The sequence below is a fragment of the Phytophthora sojae genome (genome assembly GCF_000149755.1).
Source record: "Phytophthora sojae unplaced genomic scaffold PHYSOscaffold_2, whole genome shotgun sequence".
Lineage (NCBI taxonomy): Eukaryota > Oomycota > Peronosporomycetes > Peronosporales > Peronosporaceae > Phytophthora > Phytophthora sojae.
Window position 1 is genome coordinate 7,393,061 of NW_009258116.1, and position 17,309 is coordinate 7,410,369.

General features: G+C 59.8%; 10 protein-coding genes across 10 annotated transcripts; 7 read left to right on the forward strand and 3 right to left on the reverse strand.

Annotated features, from left to right (window-relative positions):
- Positions 1-8: 8 nt before the first annotated feature.
- Positions 9-857, reverse strand: PHYSODRAFT_387227 (hypothetical protein; the record flags this gene model as incomplete). Its single annotated transcript, XM_009522080.1, has 1 exon — positions 9-857. A coding segment is annotated over one exon (849 nt), but the record flags the coding sequence as incomplete, so codon positions are not given.
- A 900-nt stretch (positions 858-1,757) lies between these two features.
- PHYSODRAFT_326157 (hypothetical protein) lies at positions 1,758-2,663 on the forward strand (the record flags this gene model as incomplete). The annotated part of the gene is made up of 1 exon (XM_009522081.1): positions 1,758-2,663. One exon carries the CDS (start codon positions 1,758-1,760, stop codon positions 2,661-2,663), a length of 906 nt encoding a protein of 301 aa, XP_009520376.1.
- Positions 2,664-3,473: 810 nt separating this feature from the next.
- Positions 3,474-4,367, forward strand: PHYSODRAFT_326158 (hypothetical protein; the record flags this gene model as incomplete). Its single annotated transcript, XM_009522082.1, has 1 exon — positions 3,474-4,367. One exon carries the CDS (start codon positions 3,474-3,476, stop codon positions 4,365-4,367), a length of 894 nt encoding a protein of 297 aa, XP_009520377.1.
- A 602-nt stretch (positions 4,368-4,969) lies between these two features.
- PHYSODRAFT_326159 (hypothetical protein) lies at positions 4,970-5,349 on the forward strand (the record flags this gene model as incomplete). The annotated part of the gene is made up of 2 exons (XM_009522083.1): positions 4,970-5,062; positions 5,158-5,349. 2 exons carry the CDS (start codon positions 4,970-4,972, stop codon positions 5,347-5,349), a joined length of 285 nt encoding a protein of 94 aa, XP_009520378.1.
- Positions 5,350-5,481: 132 nt separating this feature from the next.
- PHYSODRAFT_555044 (hypothetical protein) lies at positions 5,482-6,400 on the reverse strand (the record flags this gene model as incomplete). Its single annotated transcript, XM_009522084.1, has 1 exon — positions 5,482-6,400. The coding sequence occupies one exon, from the start codon at positions 6,398-6,400 to the stop codon at positions 5,537-5,539; it is 864 nt and encodes a 287-aa protein (XP_009520379.1). The 3' UTR covers positions 5,482-5,536.
- Positions 6,401-7,135: 735 nt separating this feature from the next.
- PHYSODRAFT_311731 (hypothetical protein) lies at positions 7,136-9,183 on the forward strand (the record flags this gene model as incomplete). The annotated part of the gene is made up of 3 exons (XM_009522085.1): positions 7,136-7,629; positions 8,409-8,413; positions 8,528-9,183. 3 exons carry the CDS (start codon positions 7,136-7,138, stop codon positions 9,181-9,183), a joined length of 1,155 nt encoding a protein of 384 aa, XP_009520380.1.
- A 2,415-nt stretch (positions 9,184-11,598) lies between these two features.
- On the forward strand, positions 11,599-12,452 carry PHYSODRAFT_555053 (hypothetical protein; the record flags this gene model as incomplete). The annotated part of the gene is made up of 1 exon (XM_009522086.1): positions 11,599-12,452. One exon carries the CDS (start codon positions 11,599-11,601, stop codon positions 12,241-12,243), a length of 645 nt encoding a protein of 214 aa, XP_009520381.1. The 3' UTR covers positions 12,244-12,452.
- A 114-nt stretch (positions 12,453-12,566) lies between these two features.
- PHYSODRAFT_326164 (hypothetical protein) lies at positions 12,567-14,678 on the reverse strand (the record flags this gene model as incomplete). The annotated part of the gene is made up of 1 exon (XM_009522087.1): positions 12,567-14,678. One exon carries the CDS (start codon positions 14,676-14,678, stop codon positions 12,567-12,569), a length of 2,112 nt encoding a protein of 703 aa, XP_009520382.1.
- A 527-nt stretch (positions 14,679-15,205) lies between these two features.
- On the forward strand, positions 15,206-15,966 carry PHYSODRAFT_251633 (hypothetical protein; the record flags this gene model as incomplete). Its single annotated transcript, XM_009522088.1, has 2 exons — positions 15,206-15,634; positions 15,709-15,966. The coding sequence occupies 2 exons, from the start codon at positions 15,206-15,208 to the stop codon at positions 15,964-15,966; spliced, it is 687 nt and encodes a 228-aa protein (XP_009520383.1).
- A 158-nt stretch (positions 15,967-16,124) lies between these two features.
- Positions 16,125-17,225, forward strand: PHYSODRAFT_326166 (hypothetical protein; the record flags this gene model as incomplete). The annotated part of the gene is made up of 1 exon (XM_009522089.1): positions 16,125-17,225. One exon carries the CDS (start codon positions 16,125-16,127, stop codon positions 17,223-17,225), a length of 1,101 nt encoding a protein of 366 aa, XP_009520384.1.
- Positions 17,226-17,309: the final 84 nt, after the last annotated feature.

The window sequence follows — 17,309 nt, forward strand, 5'->3', positions numbered from 1 at the left end:
TGGTCCGCGTAGTAGCCCTTGCTTCGGATGTTGTTAACTGTGATACCTAGAGGCAGCCCCGCTGCAGCCTTCGGCCACGGCGGATAGTCCGGCACCTTAAACGTTCTGTGCACGGCGCAATGGCCAAACTCCTTGCGAAAGACCTTGAGCGACGCCAGCACCCTTTCGCGCCAGTCGCGTTCGTACGTGGTGGAGTCGTAGCAGAACCTGATCTCGTCCAACTCCGCAGCATCCCGTTCGATTTGAGCTTTGAAGTCTCCACGGTGGCGGATGTTGAACACCCGCGGGCCGATGTAGAACCCCCGCAGTCTCTCGGGCCACTTGGGGTCGCTCTCCGGGATGCGGTAGGTCTGCTGTACATCCGAGTCTCCGTGCAGCTCGAAGTAGCGGCGCAGAGAAGGCTTGAGGAAGTGCTCCCACATGTATTGGCTGCGGTCGAAGGCGAAGTCAAGCTCTTCCAGATCGTCCTGAGCGAAGCGCGGCAACTCCTGGCCCTTCCTCCAACGAGTCCGCAGCCACGCAGCGTGCTTGCCCAGGGGGTACCCCCAGGTCTCGCGAGGCCACGCGTCGTCGTTAATTGGGACGACGAAGGAGATCGGCACCATCAGGTGCTTGTTGAGATCGAGGAACGTGCGCAGCGCAGGGGCCACCGTCTCGTGCCACACCTCCTCGCTGGTTCCGTCGATGCCCTTGGGAGGGATGCGGAGAGCCGCGTCCAGCGAGAAGAAGCGAGGAGATGTTTCGACCTTGCGCTGCAACGCAGCTGCAGACGCGCGATAGACGGACGTGTGTGGGGCGGCCAGGCGAGCAGAGCGCGCGCGGCATCGTGATGCCGCCGCCGCCACCAGCCTCAGCATCGCGGACTGCTAGACGCACGCAATATCGAACTTAGTGGGATGATAAGCTTTCCATTTAAGTACGTATATTTTTGAGACCGTTTTATGTACACAACTTCAAGTTGAACTTGCCTTTTTTGCAATCGAATTGGAGTTGCGTTGCCTGCGCCGCTGAGGCGACGCGGGGAAATACAGAGCGCAGTGTGGAGCGGGTGCGCTGGATTCCTGCGCCGTCCCGCCTGCAAACTGCACGCACCTGCGTTTCTCACCTCTTGACTGCGCTAGCTAGCCACTCGACGGCGAGGACAGGCGATGCGATGTGGAGGAGGCAAACCAGGCTTCCACTCAGCTCTGGTTTCCCTTGGGGCCGGTGGCGCTACAAAGAGGCTTGTTGCCACGCCGAACGAAATAGCATCGTGACTCGTTGCGGCCAACGCCCTCAAATCTGGCCAAAAAGCTTGCAGGCAAGACACGGCCGCTCCATGTTCTGGGCTAAAGATGGCCCTAAAGCGCGGTAGTCCAACCGATAAGAGCAGGAGGCCCTCGCGGGTCTCGAGCTCTCGACGTTCTCCTGCGGGCTGTTTGAGGTAGGGATGCACCGTGAGATCCGCTCGCGAGCGCGAGTATTGACTGCTTTTAGCCCCCGGCGATACATAACGGCAAGTGAATAAAATAAGCCCAGCGATAAGAAAGTCGCTGCGGGGCAACGGCGATGTTAGCTATCTGTGGGCTGTAGTGATAGTTGGCCCCAAATACGCTGCGTACGCCATCCATACTCAAAAACTGCCCACGACTGCTCGCTCACCAGGTCCGCAAAACTCTTGCAAGCGTTGCCCCATCGGGGGTCGTCACAGCGTGCACTCCGCTTTTCGCCCCGCCCGACCAGAGCCCAACCAGTTCAGGTGATCGACGGTCTTTAACATGCCGGTGGTTCATGACCGATACCGAGTCATCTGCAGTCTCAGCTCCACGCTCTACGGCTGGGTCTTCGCCTGCGAGGACATGCAGGGCAGACTCGGCCCAGCCCCGCCTGCTACCGCCATTGCACCCGTAGTGATCAAGCAGGTCTCGCTCGAGCGCATGGCCGCCTTCATGCGCGACCACCCGCAAGAAGGACACACGCCAGACAACCCCATCGTCGAAAAAGAGGTCGGCGATGCCGTCCGAGCCGCGGGAGGCCACCCCAACCTCGTGCAGTACACCGACTCGTTCGTCGAGCAGCAGACGCTGTACCTCGTCATGGAGCACTGCGCCGACGGCGACATGTACGACTACCTCAGCAGGCGCCGGCAGCGCACCATGTCGTGCATGAACGCGCTGAGCGTGCTCTCGCAGGTGGCCGCGGGTCTGGCCTTCCTGCACCGACACGGCATCGCGCACCGCGACGTGTCACTCGAGAACATCATGCTGCACCGCGGCCGGTGCAAGCTGGGCGACTTCGGGCTGGCCACGCGTGCTCGAAGTGCGGGCGGCCGTCACGTGGGCAAGAAGTACTACATGGCGCCGGAGATCGTGGCGGGGGGTCCGTACGATCCGAAGGCCGCGGACGTCTGGTCGCTGGGAATCGTGCTCTTCATCATGATTACAGGCTCACCTCTAGTGGCCTTGGCATCGACGTCAGTCAAGTCCTTCTGCGCCTTTAAGCAGGCGGGCATCGCGACGGTAATGGAGTCGTGGGGAATGGCATCGTTCATGTCGAGCAGCGCGCTGCAGTTGCTGTCGGGCATGCTGGAGGTGGACCCAAGCAAGCGGCTGACCGTCGAGCAAGTGCTGCAGCATGAAGCCTTGCACGAATGGTTCAACGGACGGGAACCTCAGGAGGGATAGTTGAAGTGAGTGGAAGTGTAGCGTGAATAGGTTTTTGCCTTGATTAAACACGAGTGTACCATGTAAGGTCGAGCCTCCTTGTGTTGTGTTACGCCTCGAAGAAACCAAGAAAGAGACTGCTCGAATGAACCCGCAGCCAGGATAGGCGTTGAAGTGCACTCCGATTTGCGCAGCATGGCCGCCATCGAGCGAAGTCGACGCCGCGACGACCATGTCAACAGGTCGCGCTAGCACTAATGCGTTTCGACTTCCACTTTGCTGACAGCTCGCATTACCAGCACGCTTCGGGGCTGCTCCATCCGAGCATGCTATTGCAGCCCACTCGACGACAGGCGCTCGCGCCAGCGCTCAGGACTCCATGCTGCTTGCTTCATGACGAAATAAAATAAGGCGCGAGCGGCGCACGCAGCAATACTTGGGGCATGCTGGTTTGAGCCATTTGGGCGCCGTTATCGTACTCAGCAGCTCCCTCGACGGCACCGTCCCTAAAGGCCAGTACTGTTGAAACGCCATGCGCGCGCTCTATCACCCATGCCCTCCGCGTCGCGACTCGATGCCCCAGCAGTGCTTGGGTCAGCATAGGCCTCGCTTTCATGCTGGAGCGCGGTGGTCGCCAACACAAGCTGCAGCTCATAACGCGTGCGCAGGTTACGTACATGTATCGGGCGGGCGGCCCCTGGAGCCAGAGGCCGTTGCCCAGGGCAAAGCAGCGCACAATCCCATTCCTTCCACAATCCGCGAAGCGCGCAACCCCGGCGCACTTGCCATTTTGCTTTTCGCTCGGTCTTGCAGAGAGGCCGCTCGGCGAGAATGCCTGTCATCCACGACCGATACCGAGTCATCCGAGAGCTCAGCGCCACGCTCTACGGCTGGGTCTTCGCCTGCGAGGACATGCAGGGCCGGATGCAGCCCGCGCCACCGTCCGTCACAAACGTGCCTGTGGTCATCAAGCAGGTCTCGCTCGAGCGCATGGCCGCCTTCATGCGCGACCACCCGCAAGAAGGACACACGCCAGACAACCCCATCGTCGAAAAAGAGGTCGGCGATGCCGTCCGAGCCGCGGGAGGCCACCCCAACCTCGTGCAGTACACCGACTCGTTCGTCGAGCAGCAGACGCTGTACCTCGTCATGGAGCACTGCGCCGACGGCGACATGTACGACTACCTCAGCAGGCGCCGGCAGCGCACCATGTCGTGCATGAACGCGCTGAGCGTGCTCTCGCAGGTGGCCGCGGGTCTGGCCTTCCTGCACCGACACGGCATCGCGCACCGCGACGTGTCACTCGAGAACATCATGCTGCACCGCGGCCGGTGCAAGCTGGGCGACTTCGGGCTGGCCACGCGTGCTCGAAGTGCGGGTGGCCGTCACGTGGGCAAGAAGTACTACATGGCGCCGGAGATCGTGGCGGGGGGTCCGTACGATCCGAAGGCTGCGGACGTCTGGTCGCTGGGGATCGTGCTCTTTATCATGTTGACGGGCTCGCCGCTCGTGTCGTTCGCTTCCACGTCAGTCAAGTCCTTCCGGGCGCTCAAGCAGGCGGGCATCCCAGCAGTGCTGGAGACTTGGGGCGTCGCATGGTCCATGCCAGCCAGTGCACTGCGCCTGGTGTCGGGCATGTTGGAGGTCGACCCCGACAAGCGTCTGACCATCGAGCAGGTGCTGGACCACGATGCCTTCGCCGAGTGCTTGGGCCAGTCAGAGTAATGGGCATGATAGGCCCTTGTCAGTCGAGCACGAGGGGTGCTTTTAGTGTTGGTATGATATTATCAATACTGGGAGACCTCGTCCGTACGAGGATTCCAGCGACGATCTAGTACTGCGGCACTAGGTCGACCTTTGTTGGTAAGGTACTTATGAAGCGGAACGTATTGTGGAACGTGCCCCCTGTAAAATACAAGAACTCGGTTTTTGACTCCCAATCTCTGCTTGTGCAGTTTCCGATGAGCAAGCGTCAGTGCCTGTCCTTGGCTCCGTGGTGCCAACTCATCCTCCCCCCGTCTTTGGGGTCTCTGGGTACATAGTTGTCAACTTCCAAGCGCGACACCAAGCTGCTCCAGCGTCCAGCACAATGTGCGAAGGGGCGCTCTGCGAACAGGTGCCACCCACTTTGGGTTAAATGGTGAGGTCTCAAATGTCCAGCCCGGGTACCATAAACCCAGGGCTGGAGATTTGAGCCACGGATTCTAGGTTTAAAAAAGCCTGTCAACTGATGCGAAATAGTTTTACCTCAAGCAACGACATAAGATGATACATCGTGAATTCATGAGGGACCCCTGAAAACGAACTTACCCAGACCATCGGTAGCGATGTGCCGCGTCACCGCCACCATCGAGCCGCCGGGCGTGCTCTTCGGGCCGTCGACAGCGACGCTGGAGGACCACCAGCATCTACCGTCGCCCGTGGCTCTCCCTCTGCGCTCCAGCTACATCTCGCTAGAAACCCAAGAACCCAACAACTCAACATGAAACTGCGCACGCCTCCCAGCCATCTCAAGTCCAAGCGAACCGGGGTGCAGTTCGTGCCGGGCGCCGGCGGCGTCCGATTCAAGGACGAGGAGTTCGCGCGAGAGGTGCGAGATAGGGTGGCAGAGCTTGTGGCAGCCGCTGCAGCTTCCGACGCATCAAGCGCCAACACTCGGCTAGCGAGAAGGATCGTCAAGTACCGGAACATCCAAAGTGTGCATTGAGGGCATCACCCCACCAATTATTGTATACGACATTTGCCGATGTCTACAGTAGAGCAATGTCAAGATGTTTGTTTTCGTTGCTGCCTCCGTAACGAAGTCATACGTTGCGTGTGTTGCTCATTTACCACGGTTAATTGCAGAAGATGTTGCTTCTCGCGAGGCAAGCCGATGGAGATTTAGTATTAAGTTACGACAAAATGTAGTCGAGCTTCATCGCTCGGCTCGACGCTGGGGGCGTCTCTTCTTGCTCGACGGTGGCACAGTTCGACGACGGCGCCTCGTCTTCGGCGTCCGAGTCGGGCAGAATCTCAACGGGCTCCATGTTCTCGACCTCCGGCTCGGGCTCCTCTCCCAGTGCATGGCCCCTGATCAGTGCGCGACCCAGGATCCGCTCGCAGTCCCTGAGGCTGCCTAGAACCTCCATCAGCGCCCCCACGAAATCCGGCGCCATTTCATACGCCTCCAGCCTGCCCCTGCCGTTGAAGTGCATCCGAGCTCTGTAGTGGACGTGCAGCTGTCGGCCGATCAGCTTCTGGATGAGATCTTCGTCCGCAGCGGCATGCGGGTAGATGTTCTCAATCGTGCGTCGGGAGTAGCGCAGGTGCAGCGTGCCGTGGACGACCACGCTCGCGCAGTTGTCGGCGGTGATCAGCTCGGCCGACTCGCAGGTGAGCTTGACAGACGAGTGGAACAGGGTGTAGCGCTCCCAGATCCCGAGGATCAGCTCGGCCGCGGGTTTGCCTCTGATCGTGGTGTGGGGCTCGATCAAGGCGCCGAGAAAGGCTTTCTGCTTGTCCGAGGACAGGACCGACGCCGGAGCCCCGGGCACGCTCAGGCCGGCGCGGAACTGGTGGAAGTACTCCATGACGAAGCGCATGGGGGACGCCCCACCGATGGACGAGGGCGTCGAGAGCGACTTGTGCGAGTACATGTCCCGCGTGGCCTGGAGGCGCAGCACCTGCTGCCGCAGCGTCTCGTTGTCCGCGAGCAGCGCGATCTGCCGCTCCTGCTGGCGCTGGCGGAACTTGATGCCGCGCTCGCTGCTGGTCATGGGCCTGCCCTTGCCCTTGGCCTTGCCCCGCCGCGACGGCGCCTTCTTGGGCGGTGGGGCTGGGTGCTGCTGCATGAGCGCGCTTGAAATGGCGAGGGTGTCGAGGTCGCACGCGGCTCCTCGCGGCAGGATCGGCACGAAGCCTGGGGGCGACGTGAACGCCATGGCGATGACGGCTTTTAGCGGGCTGCTGCTACCGGCTACGGCGTGGGAATGGGGCGCCGCAACCGGGGAGGTCCAGAGAGCGCTCGCCGCAAGGACACGGCGACGGCGGTTGCGATCGGTGATTCGTCACTGCACAGCGCGATGAGGAACGGAAGAAGCCCCGCGCTCATTGGGCAGCGCAGCGACTGTGAGACGTTTTGTCGGACGCCAACACTCTTGGCTCGCGTGCTGTCTACTACAATGTAGGATAGCTCTGCTTCAAGCTCTGCGAGCGATCACGGGGTTCAATACCCACGCAGCAACGGTGGAATCGCGAGCTGGGGCGCGCTCTCATCGCTCCACCTCGCCCATTGCTGCCGTCAGGAGTCGTGAGACCCGGCGGACACGATACATTGGCACGATACCTGGTGCGCGAGGGTGCGCATTCTTGCAAACAGCGCCGCCGCATGTACGTTGACGCGTGAGGTTGCTCGATGACGTCGCCGCGCGTCGGCGTCGTTCGCGCTACCTTGGCGCTACCTCGCACGGCAGTCTGATAAACGCGATAGCTGCTGCCGCCGCCGCCGCGCGATGATCCGACGCCGCTCGGCGAGCAAATCCAGCGCGACGCCATCGCCGTCCAAGCGCTCCATCTCCTTCTCGGTGGCCTTCCCGCTGCCGGTGCCCGGGACGCCGCCGGCCGCCAAGCGGAGGCCACTGCAGACGCAGCACCTCGGCGTCGCCGCGGTGGACGCCGGCTACTGCTGCCACGAGCCCACGCAGCTGCATCTGAACGTGGAGTGGCGCCTGGACCGACACGTTGTCGCGGGCGCGCTGGAGAACGCCACGGGCCAGCTGCTGTTCGAGGTGCGGGAGAAGCCGCTGTCGCTGCACCGCCAGCGCACGCTGCTGGACGTGACGGAGGTGCCCGTGGCCACGATCCGCATGAGCGCCTTCCGCCGCCGCAAGATCTCCTTCTCGGCGTACCCGCGCGCTGAGACGTCGTCCAGGAAGCCGCTGTACAAGTTCACGATGGCGCGCAGCCAGCTGGAAATGACCTTCACGGACATCATGACGGGCGAGACGTGCCGGCTCGGAACGGCGGGCGAGCAGGCCGACATCGAGATCTGGCTGCAGCGCGGCGCCTCCAAGCAGACCGCAAGGCAGCCCATTGCCCACATGTACCCGGCGCCTGCAGGCACACCGCTGGGCTACTCGCTCGACATCGCGGAGGGCGTGGACGCCGTCATGGTCATCCTCGTGAGCATTGCGGCGCACGACAGCGAACCGGAGCGCACGTGGCGAGCTCCGAGCGCGCTCTTCTAATTTACTCTATTGCTGCGCTCAACAGCGAGGCGAAGACGGCGACAAGCACGACGAAATTGATGTAAGTTCGCGCCTTACCTGGCGTGCCGGTTATCTCCACGTCCTTCGCCATCGAAGGGTGACTGCAGCCACAGCCCAGCATGATTTTGCGCTCGACGCCGTCGCCGCATAACATCTAAGCGCCAAGAACCTCAACACCCACCGCCCACTGTATCGGTGACCCGCTACAAGCTTCGCAGCCTGCCCATGGATGGACATACGGGGTGTAGCAGCTTCTACCCCGCTCGGGCAGTGAAAGTGCCCGTACCGCAGACTCTCGCCGGTCGAGATGAATTGGTGTTCCGTCAAGGGTACTGTAGTTCGTTGCGGGCATTTTACTCGTACGAGCGTGTTGTTTATTCTTTGAAGTTTGCCGTTCACAGCCGAATACAGAGCATTCCTGATACAATATTATCAAGGTGCTGGTTGACTAGCCCCGTGAGTCAGGTCTGAGATAGTAATGCTTCCCGCTGTCCAGAATTCGACGCCCCCATACAAGTGTGGGTACGCTTTTTAGACTGGTTTTAAGTAGGGCAGCTGTCTAATGCGGCCAGTTCATCTGGACAACAGCCGTGTGGTACGCGAGATCACTTTCGCTCGCCCACCGGTCGCCCCAAGCTCCGCCCACAGCCATGGACTTGCACGAGGTCGCCGCCCAAGTGCAGACGCTCGCGGCGCTGCGCCACTTCGTGTCGGCCTTCGACGCCAGCCACGTGGCCTCCAAGCCGCAGCAGCTCCGCATCACGCCGAACTCCGTGGTGGACGCGGCCACGAGCGAGCGGCTCTTCCACATCCAGCACAAGTCGCTGTCGCTGCACCGCCAGCGCACGCTGCTGGACGCGCGCAACGAGCTGCCGGTGGCCACGCTGCGCCTGAGCATGTTCAACCGCACGCCGACGTACTCGGCCTACCCGCGCACGGAGCACGAGGAGACGCCGTGCGCCTTCAAGTTCACGGCCGACGACACCACGGTGCGCTCCGAGTTCACGGACCTCGTGGGCGGCCAGCACTGCACCATCGGCTGCGACCCGTCCAAGGACGGCAGCGACTCGCTCAGCTTCTGGCTCGTGCGCGGCACGGGCGACGCCGCCGACGTGCAGCAGACCATCGCCCGGCTCACCTACACGCACAAGAAGAGCCCCAAGAGCAAGGGGGGCGAGCAGAGCGTCTTGCTGGACGTGGCCCCCGGCGTCGACCGCATGATGATGATCCTCATCTGCATCGGGCTGCTGGACGAGGGCTTCGAGGACGAGCACCCGCACCCGCAGCAGTAAGTAGTAGCAAGGTCTCCTCGTCGCGGTGGCCACCCAAAAGCAATGGAGCCGAGGTGTGCCAATATCGTTAGGTGTAACATATCGCTCGGGGCCATTCACAAACCTCGCCCCCTTGCAGGCTGCAAGTTGCAGCAAGCGAAAAAATATATCTTCCGTATCGCAGTAATGCGCGCGATGCGGAGCACCCCGATCGCCGAGATAAATTGGCGCGCTGCCTTCCGGCGCTTTGACAAAGCTCATGAATAAGTTGTTCTCAGATGACTTGGTCTTTGGTGGACACCAGGGATCGGATCGGGGACGATAAATTGAACTAAAATTTCAAACGAAAGTGCACTATCCAAAACCAAAGTTCGAAGTAGTTATTACGACTTTAATCAGATTACCATCACTCTTGAGATCGCAGAGGGGGTGAATGAATCCTTGACGATTCACTAAACAACTAATCGTGCCTGCAAGCTCTGAACACCGTTCAAACGCATAGGGCCTATAGGGGTGGCCTCGATCGATTTATCGAGCCCAAACATGCCTCTAGAGCTTTCATATTGCCACAACTACGCGCGTTCCTTTTGACTTTAACGGCCGTTTTGGGGATTTGGCTCTCGTGACATCCATTCTCCTTAAGTTGCTGCCCAGACGACTGGGATTTGATTGCATATTCAGGGTCTTTGGAGTTGCAACATTAGGGTGCCTAAAGCGACTTTAAGGTCGCTTAAAGTCGTTTTAGCTTCAGTCATGTCACAACTTAAAGTTGCTTTAACGGGATTCACCAAAGTTGACAGATAGTGGCTGCTAGCACAAAACTGAGAGGATGGCTATGTTCGCCAAAAACACATCTGAGGATGGCTAGCATATCCCACCTGTCTATCATTTTCGAGGCCGAGTGGGTAGAGCATAGCTAGCTTGTAGATGGATCAACGAGTGTTTGTTTGTACTATTTGAGCAATTATGGAGGCAAGAGGGCGTAAGCGCAAGCGTTGCGTGTAAACTTGCCCTTACAGAACCGTTTAGACAAAGTATTAGCATGAATAAACTACATGAGGTGAATACGGACGAGGGCGAGCGCGAGGCTCACTCAGTGCATTCACTGACCACCAACACCCGCCGATTAGGCGGGGGCGTGTCTGTGCGAGCGAGCGAACGCGAGCGCTGCAACCCGATATTTTTTTCCTAGACACCGCGCCTGGCCGAGCCGAGGACTTAGCGTAAGACACGAGGGGGTGGGGCAGGCCGCGCAGCGGCGCTCCCCGAGCGAAGCGAGAGAGGGGCGGGCCCCCCGAAGTGCCGTCGCTAAGTCCGCAGGCGAGAGCCAACGCGCGAGTGTCCGCCCCCTTAGTGAAGATGCCCATGTTGTTGGCGCTCGCAACCAAGACATTGGCGATGTTGTGTATCAGCACTTTGCATCTGTTTTCTTGTGATGGGTATTTGTCTAGTCTGCTACCATGCACAGAGTCACTCTGTTTGGTTCTGTGCATGGGCATACACAGAACCGCTTGTTCTCTTGCCTATTCTGTGCTAGCAGGCTCTGTCAAGTTGACATGATATGTTGCTCCACTTCGCACATGAATCATGTGCGAAGTCCTTACATGGTACATGTGCCTATGTTCATGGTTTCAGGAAGAAAAAATAATACCAGCAGCGCCTTGTTTCTCCGGTAGATAGATGAAGTATTTTTTGCGCAGCGGAGGCAAGAGCGACACTCTCTGTCACACAGTACCCTGGCCAACACCATTGGTGCAAGACACTGGGACAGACACCAAGCCTTGTGGTCGCGGCTCAGACGGTCAACTTGACTACATGTACAACCATGCTCATGTATGAAAATCCAGGCGGCCGATCTGCGCAGCGTGCGACTCAGCGGGACAGCTACGCCGAGCAACGTTCGCTTGAAGCAGCCGCCCCAGTGCGACTAGCGAGTGAGTCTAATCGGAGCTCGCGTAGTGCGATCCAAAGCAAGGCAAAACATTCGGACGCAAAGATAAACTTCGGAGCTGCCAACAGCGACGACGTGAACGCTGGCAGCGCACGAGCTAATAAGCCCCAAATTTTCTGGTCAGCGCCTCGCAGCGACCTTGTCCTGCGTGCAGGTTTAATGGCTCCAGCACTGACCGGTGGTGACCCAGAACGCCGTGACAGCCAACGCTTCGACCCGCCAGCTCCCTGTCTCCGCTGCTGTGCGGAGCAGCGGCGGTAACACCCACAATCCCTCCATTTGCCAGGTGCAATCGCCCGTTCCTTTGTTTCGGACAGAGCAAAGCTCCAGCTGAAATCCTCGGGCATTACAACGGCTGTTATCACCTGTGTAGCCCAACACTCGATCGGTCTTGTTGGCCGGTAGGCCGAGCCATTCTTCAAAACTACCTCGGGCATTGAAAGCTCGCTCGTCCAGCACAGCACCACCTGACTGACCGACTAACAATGGGCTGCGCGTCGTCCTCTGCAATCCCAAAGCTGCCGGAAGTGCAGCAGCTCGCCCCCGTTGAAGCTGAGCTCTGTGCCCAAGCCATGACGACGCTCCGCCTGCGCGACCGGTTCTGGGATTTCCCGAGCGACGAAGACTTCGTGATCTGCGACGCCGAATGGGGCGCCGACGTCTTCCGCATCCAGCGCTCGACGTCCGCCATGAAGACGCTGCGCGACCCTCGCCGCAAGCCTCTAGCCCACATCAAGCGCGAGCTCGTGGCCCCCGTGCCCACCTACAACGTGTTCGACGCCAAGGCGTCGGCAGCCAAGCTCTTCTCCATCAAGGCCCTGCCGGAACTCAACGTGGAGTTCCTGAGCCCGACTTCGGGAGAAAAGTGCCGCATCGGGATGGCTGGGAGCTGGGCTAAGCGTCAGGCCTCCATCTGGATGGAGCACGGCCGCAAGGGCTCTCGAACGACCATCGGCCGCATCTTCCGTCCGTCCAGCAGCCGAAGCTCAGCGGGCACCATGCGCAGCTCCTCCTTGTCCAGTGGCCAGCCGGACGACGAATACTTCCTCGCCATCGTGGGCGGCGTCGACATGGGGCTGATGGTTCTCATCTGCATCGCGCTCGAGCAGGCTGAAGACGACGAGTGGTAAGGTTGCGAGGAGTCAAACGGGAACAAGCCCACAGGAGGGTCGGCTGGCGCTCCCCTTGCTCGCTCGCACAGACTGTAGTCGGTCACCCAGCTCATCATTGCCAGGATCTGCTCTCTGTAGCGAGATGCAGGAAAGTTAGTATTTATCGAGCCTCACGAACAGCGGCGATAGCTAGGAAACCTTGAATCCAACTTTGTTGCTCCTTTCACTGTAGTAGTGTTTGGTCACAGTGTCAAACTTCGCCAACCGGCAACAACTCATCAACGTAGCTATCCATATACGCGCTACAACACGATGGATATATCAAGACCTCCACTGTTTTTCTATTGCAAGGCTGCATCGTAAACAATCGTGCGGATCACCTCGTTGTGCGGGTAGCGCTTCTCGAGGTTGAGCTGCGCGTGCAGTTCGCGTACCTCGTCGAATCGCTCGAGGCGGAGGTAACTCATCAGGTAGCGTTCATAGAAATCCTCACGGAGCCTCGAGCGGTCCTTCGGCGACAACTTGTCCAGGAGTTTCTTGCCGATGCGTGCGTTCACTTCAAACTCCCCGCGCACTTCGTTGGATTCCATCATTTTCACAATGCTGTTGATAGGCACGCGAGCTAATCCAAGGTCTAACACGTACTCCACCAAGAACTCGCACTCTCGGTCCCACTGATGCTCGACGCATTCTTCCAGCAGCAAATGCACCAGAAAGCCCTGCCCGCTCAGTACCGACGAACGTTCGGCCCAAAACTTCAGCGAGTTCTCCATGGCCACACGCGGGGATAGCTTCTTTTGTTTCAAGTCGTACTCGAATAATGCTAGCACAGCAAGTCGCAAAGCCACCGCCCCACCCTTTGAGTGCGTGGCTTCCATGAGGTCTAGCACCTGCGTGAGCGATGGAGCTGAATGACGATGCTTGAGCATTTCCCACAACATCATGTTGAGTAGCTCAGTCTCGGCATCCTTGTAGAGTGCGGGGGTAGTCGATGCCAGCACTCCGTCATCTAGGCTTGCATCGGCGGTTGTGCGGTTGAGGAAAATCGCCACCTTATACTCCTGTCGTTCATCCAGCAGCACCTTGGCGTTCGAGTACTCGTCGTTATAACTGGCCCAGCAGAAGTGCATCATGTCCAGGGCAGTTGAGTCTGCTCCTCGACAGGCTGCACGCAACGCTTGGCGGAAATTGGTTTGGTACTCCTGGATGCGGTGGCGGGGGTAGCTCTTGAATACTTCAAGCGCGCAGTCCGGGCGGCCCATGTTGAAGCTCACCTTAATCAGCGCACTCCACAAGTCCGGCTTGAGGATAAATCCGGCGTCGTCTTGAAGCAGACGGACGAGATGGATCGCAGTCAGCAGCTCGCGTTCGTCTCGTTTCTTGTCGCGCAGGTTAGCGCGGATTGCGAGCTCATAGCAGCCCAAGGGAACAACGGCAGCAGGGGAGTGCTCAGTGATCGTTTCGATCGCACGCCGGGCCAACTCGCCGTTCTTTTCGTTAAAACATGCGTGAAGAATCAAATAGAGGTTGGGCACAGTACTGCAGATCCTCTCTAGCTGGCGCCCGCCATCTTCAAAGAGCCGCACAATTTTCTTCGACTGCCGCAGCGCCGCCAGTGAGCGGAGGTAGCACGAGTACACGGCGCGCGGCAGCTGAGTGACCGCATTGATCGTTTCCGTCTTCGTCGCTGCATCACCTTCAGTGTCGCTCTCAGCGTCATCGCATACATTGTCCGGTGCCTTCGCAGCCTCTCGGAGCTGCTGTTCCTGCAGCCAGACTCTCCTGTCTCGGTCGTACGCCTCGAAGAACGCCACCGCCAGCTCGTGCTCGTTCATCCTGTAGAAGGCCTTGATCAGAGTGCCCACCATGATTGCCTCGTTGGTGACCACCACGTTCGCCGCCATCCCCTGCCCCGTCGAGCCCACGAACATGCCGCGCGTGCCGGTGGTGAGCTGCGCGAAGACGTCGGCGGGCACGATCTGCATGAGCCAGGGCCGGTCGTCGCCCGCGTCCTCGTCCGTCGCCAGCCTCACTCGGAAGGGTCCTTCCCTCTCCACAACGAACGGCCGGCACTGCGCGACGACCTGCCAGGCCTCCAGCAGCTGCTTGGACGTGGGCGCGTGCTTGACCTTCTGCGAGAAGCGCCCGAGCGCGTAGGCGGCGGCTTTGCGCTTGCTCTGGTCCACCGATAGCTGGAACGCCGGGAAGGAGGCGTCCGTGGGCGGCTGCGGCCTCAGCACGCGCTTGGCGGCCTGGCGGTTGGACGGAGGAGGAGGAGGAGAGGGCTTGCGCTTGGCTTGAGCTGGCTGCTGCAACGGCGAAGGTGACGGCTTGGCGGCGCTGTCGGCGTTGGCTCCCAGTCCCAGCCACGACACGAAGTCCGATGCGCGGCTCCAGATGAGCCGCTGCGACGGGCGCGACGCCGGCAGCGGCGCACGGCGAGAGCGCAGCATCTTGTTGCCCCGAATTTGCTGTGGTGTGAGCAATGGGTACCGTGTTTTTGGTACGGTACAGTGTACCGGGTCACTTCAAGCAGCGGCCCGAGGATCATCATCATGCGGTCGACGCCGGGGGCCCCAAGGACAGGAGGAGGAGGAGTTGGCCGGGCAATTTTAGGCTGCGACAGCGCTGGAACCACGACAGGCACGGACCCTCACGGTCCGTGAGGCTCACGGAGACGAGCCCAGTGCGCAGCAGCGCGGACTTTACGCTGCGGGCCAACCGATCCGAAGGTTGTGCTGTCGGTGTGATTCTATAAGGAATATCGGTTGTACTACTTCGGCACTCACCCTGAGTTAATACTAGGGCCATCACTTTGCCACCCGCTTCTTGTGTTGGGGGCGGATGCAGCCAATGCTGTCATCAGCGGCCGCAGCCAGTGCGCAGCCTAGTCGTGGGTTTTGGCGTTCATTTTCCAACTTCCTCTCACGAGCACATCGCCACCTCCTCCACCTCGCCCTGCACGACTTCTCGTCCGACTATGATCGTCCCGGCGACGAAGCTCGCCGCCGCAGTTGGGAAGAGGAAACGAGGCACCGGGTCGTCTCGTAACCAGCAGCGGCAGGCGAAGCGTGTGGCCGGTCGAGAACGGAACCAGGCTGCCGCGAAGAAGCGCAAGACGTCGTCGGGGGCTATCACCACGAAGCGCACGCCGAAGACAACACCGCGCAAGCGCAAGACCCCGGTGAAGCCCAAGCCGACGTGGACGTTCACGACTGTCAAGATGAAGCTGCGGACGTTCTGCAAGGACGAGGGTCTAGCGCTCGCTTGGGACTCGGTGCTGAGGGACATGACTAAGATGGTGGCGGAGGCTTACATGCTGGCCGCCGTCCACGTGGTTCACTGCTGTGAGCAAGGTTTCGACATCCCCATCTTGGCGCGTTCCTTCTACCAGCAGTGCTTGTCGGCCGTGAGTGGGGGGAACCTGCACGATCCACGAACGAACATGACTGAAGAGTTCCACGACTCGGTGGCGATCTACAGCGCGTGGCGAGGCGAGAGCCCGATCCCCAACAGGGACGCCATCAATCGTGGCTGGGCATGGCCCATGAAACCCAGAACCATCTCCAGCTCAACTTTTACCGGCGCTTCAAACAATACATTACGCTCCGCTACGGGCTGGCTGGCCGCGATCGCTACCTTGTGCTCAAGGGCATCCTCGACCCCGAGTACGACGGAGACAACGAGATCGTGCTGGAGTACAGAGAATTGATCCCCCGCAATGATGAAGGAGCGAGCTAGCGAGCTACTCCCGCTTGTGCACATGTTCCTCACTTTCGTGGAGGACCACAACCGCGAGCACGAAAGAGAACCGGGTTTTGAGATGGCAAGGACGTACTCGCTGCTACCAACGAAACGGGGCTTTGTCTGCTCTCACTTCACCATGTCCTCTGCGGGCGATGCTGATTCGAAGTGGGTATGATGTTCCACGAGAGGGTAGTGACTGGAACGCTGTCGCGGACAGCATGTGGCGGCGGCTCTTCAACACGAACCTTGTCGAGACGTCCAAGCCGGACGGGTCTCCAAGTCGCTTCTTCGCAGGTGAGATCACGACGGACGGGAAGTCCGTCAGCATCCTCGTCAAGAAACCCGTTCAAGGACGACAGGAGCTGCAGATGTCTCCTGAGACCGCTGCATTCTTCTCGACACGGTGGGGGCTTGATCCTGGTCGCCGCGACATGTTCGTCGCCACGAACAACCACGGCGAGACCATTCGCTGCTCCTCGAAGGAGTTCTACCGAGACGCTTCCTACACGCAAAGCAACAAGACTACCCGGCACTGGTACGACTACGCCGACGCGGAAGTCTCGGAGACCATCCGCCTCGTTCCAACGAAGAAGACGTGCTCGCTGGAGAGGCTCGAGGCCTACGTGCGCTACGTGGTGCTGGCTTTCACGATGAGGAAGAAGTTCCGCGACCTGAGGTTCCGACGTTACTGCCAGTCGCGCAAGAAGCTGCACGAGTTGTGTACGCGGTTCGTCGCTGGCCGCGATCCGACCCGGACGATCGTCGGCTTTGGGGACTGGAGCTGCTCCGACTTTGGCGGCGTGATCAAGAAGTCTCCGGGCGGCCCCACCAAGCGGTTCATGCGCGAGCTCTCGAAGTACTGCCGGGTGGAGCTGGAGTCCGAGTACCGCACCAGCAAGGTGCACCACGGCTGCAGGCAGGCGCACCCCGGCGACCTCGTGAACCAGTACCAGCGCCAAGAGTGCCGAGACGGCGTTGTTCGCAATCGCAAGATTCACAGTGTACTCCATTGTCTTCGCAACAATGGCGGATGCGGTATTACTGTGAACCGCGATGTGAACGCCTCTCGCAACATTCTACGCGCCTTCGAGCTGCGTCTGAGCGGACAGGCACGCCCGCCAGAGCTAAGTAGGAGTTCACAACAAAGGTCGACCTGTGCCGCAGTGCTTGATCGTCGCTGGAATCCTCGTACGGACGAGGTATCCAGTATTGATATTAATATCACGTCAGGCAAGTCGAAATATATTCTTTAAAAACTGTAGGCGAAGCGTAGCAACCTGAAGTCTAGCTTCCTTCGCTGCCAGCTACGGTAGCCGGCCCCCGACGACGCGCAGGGG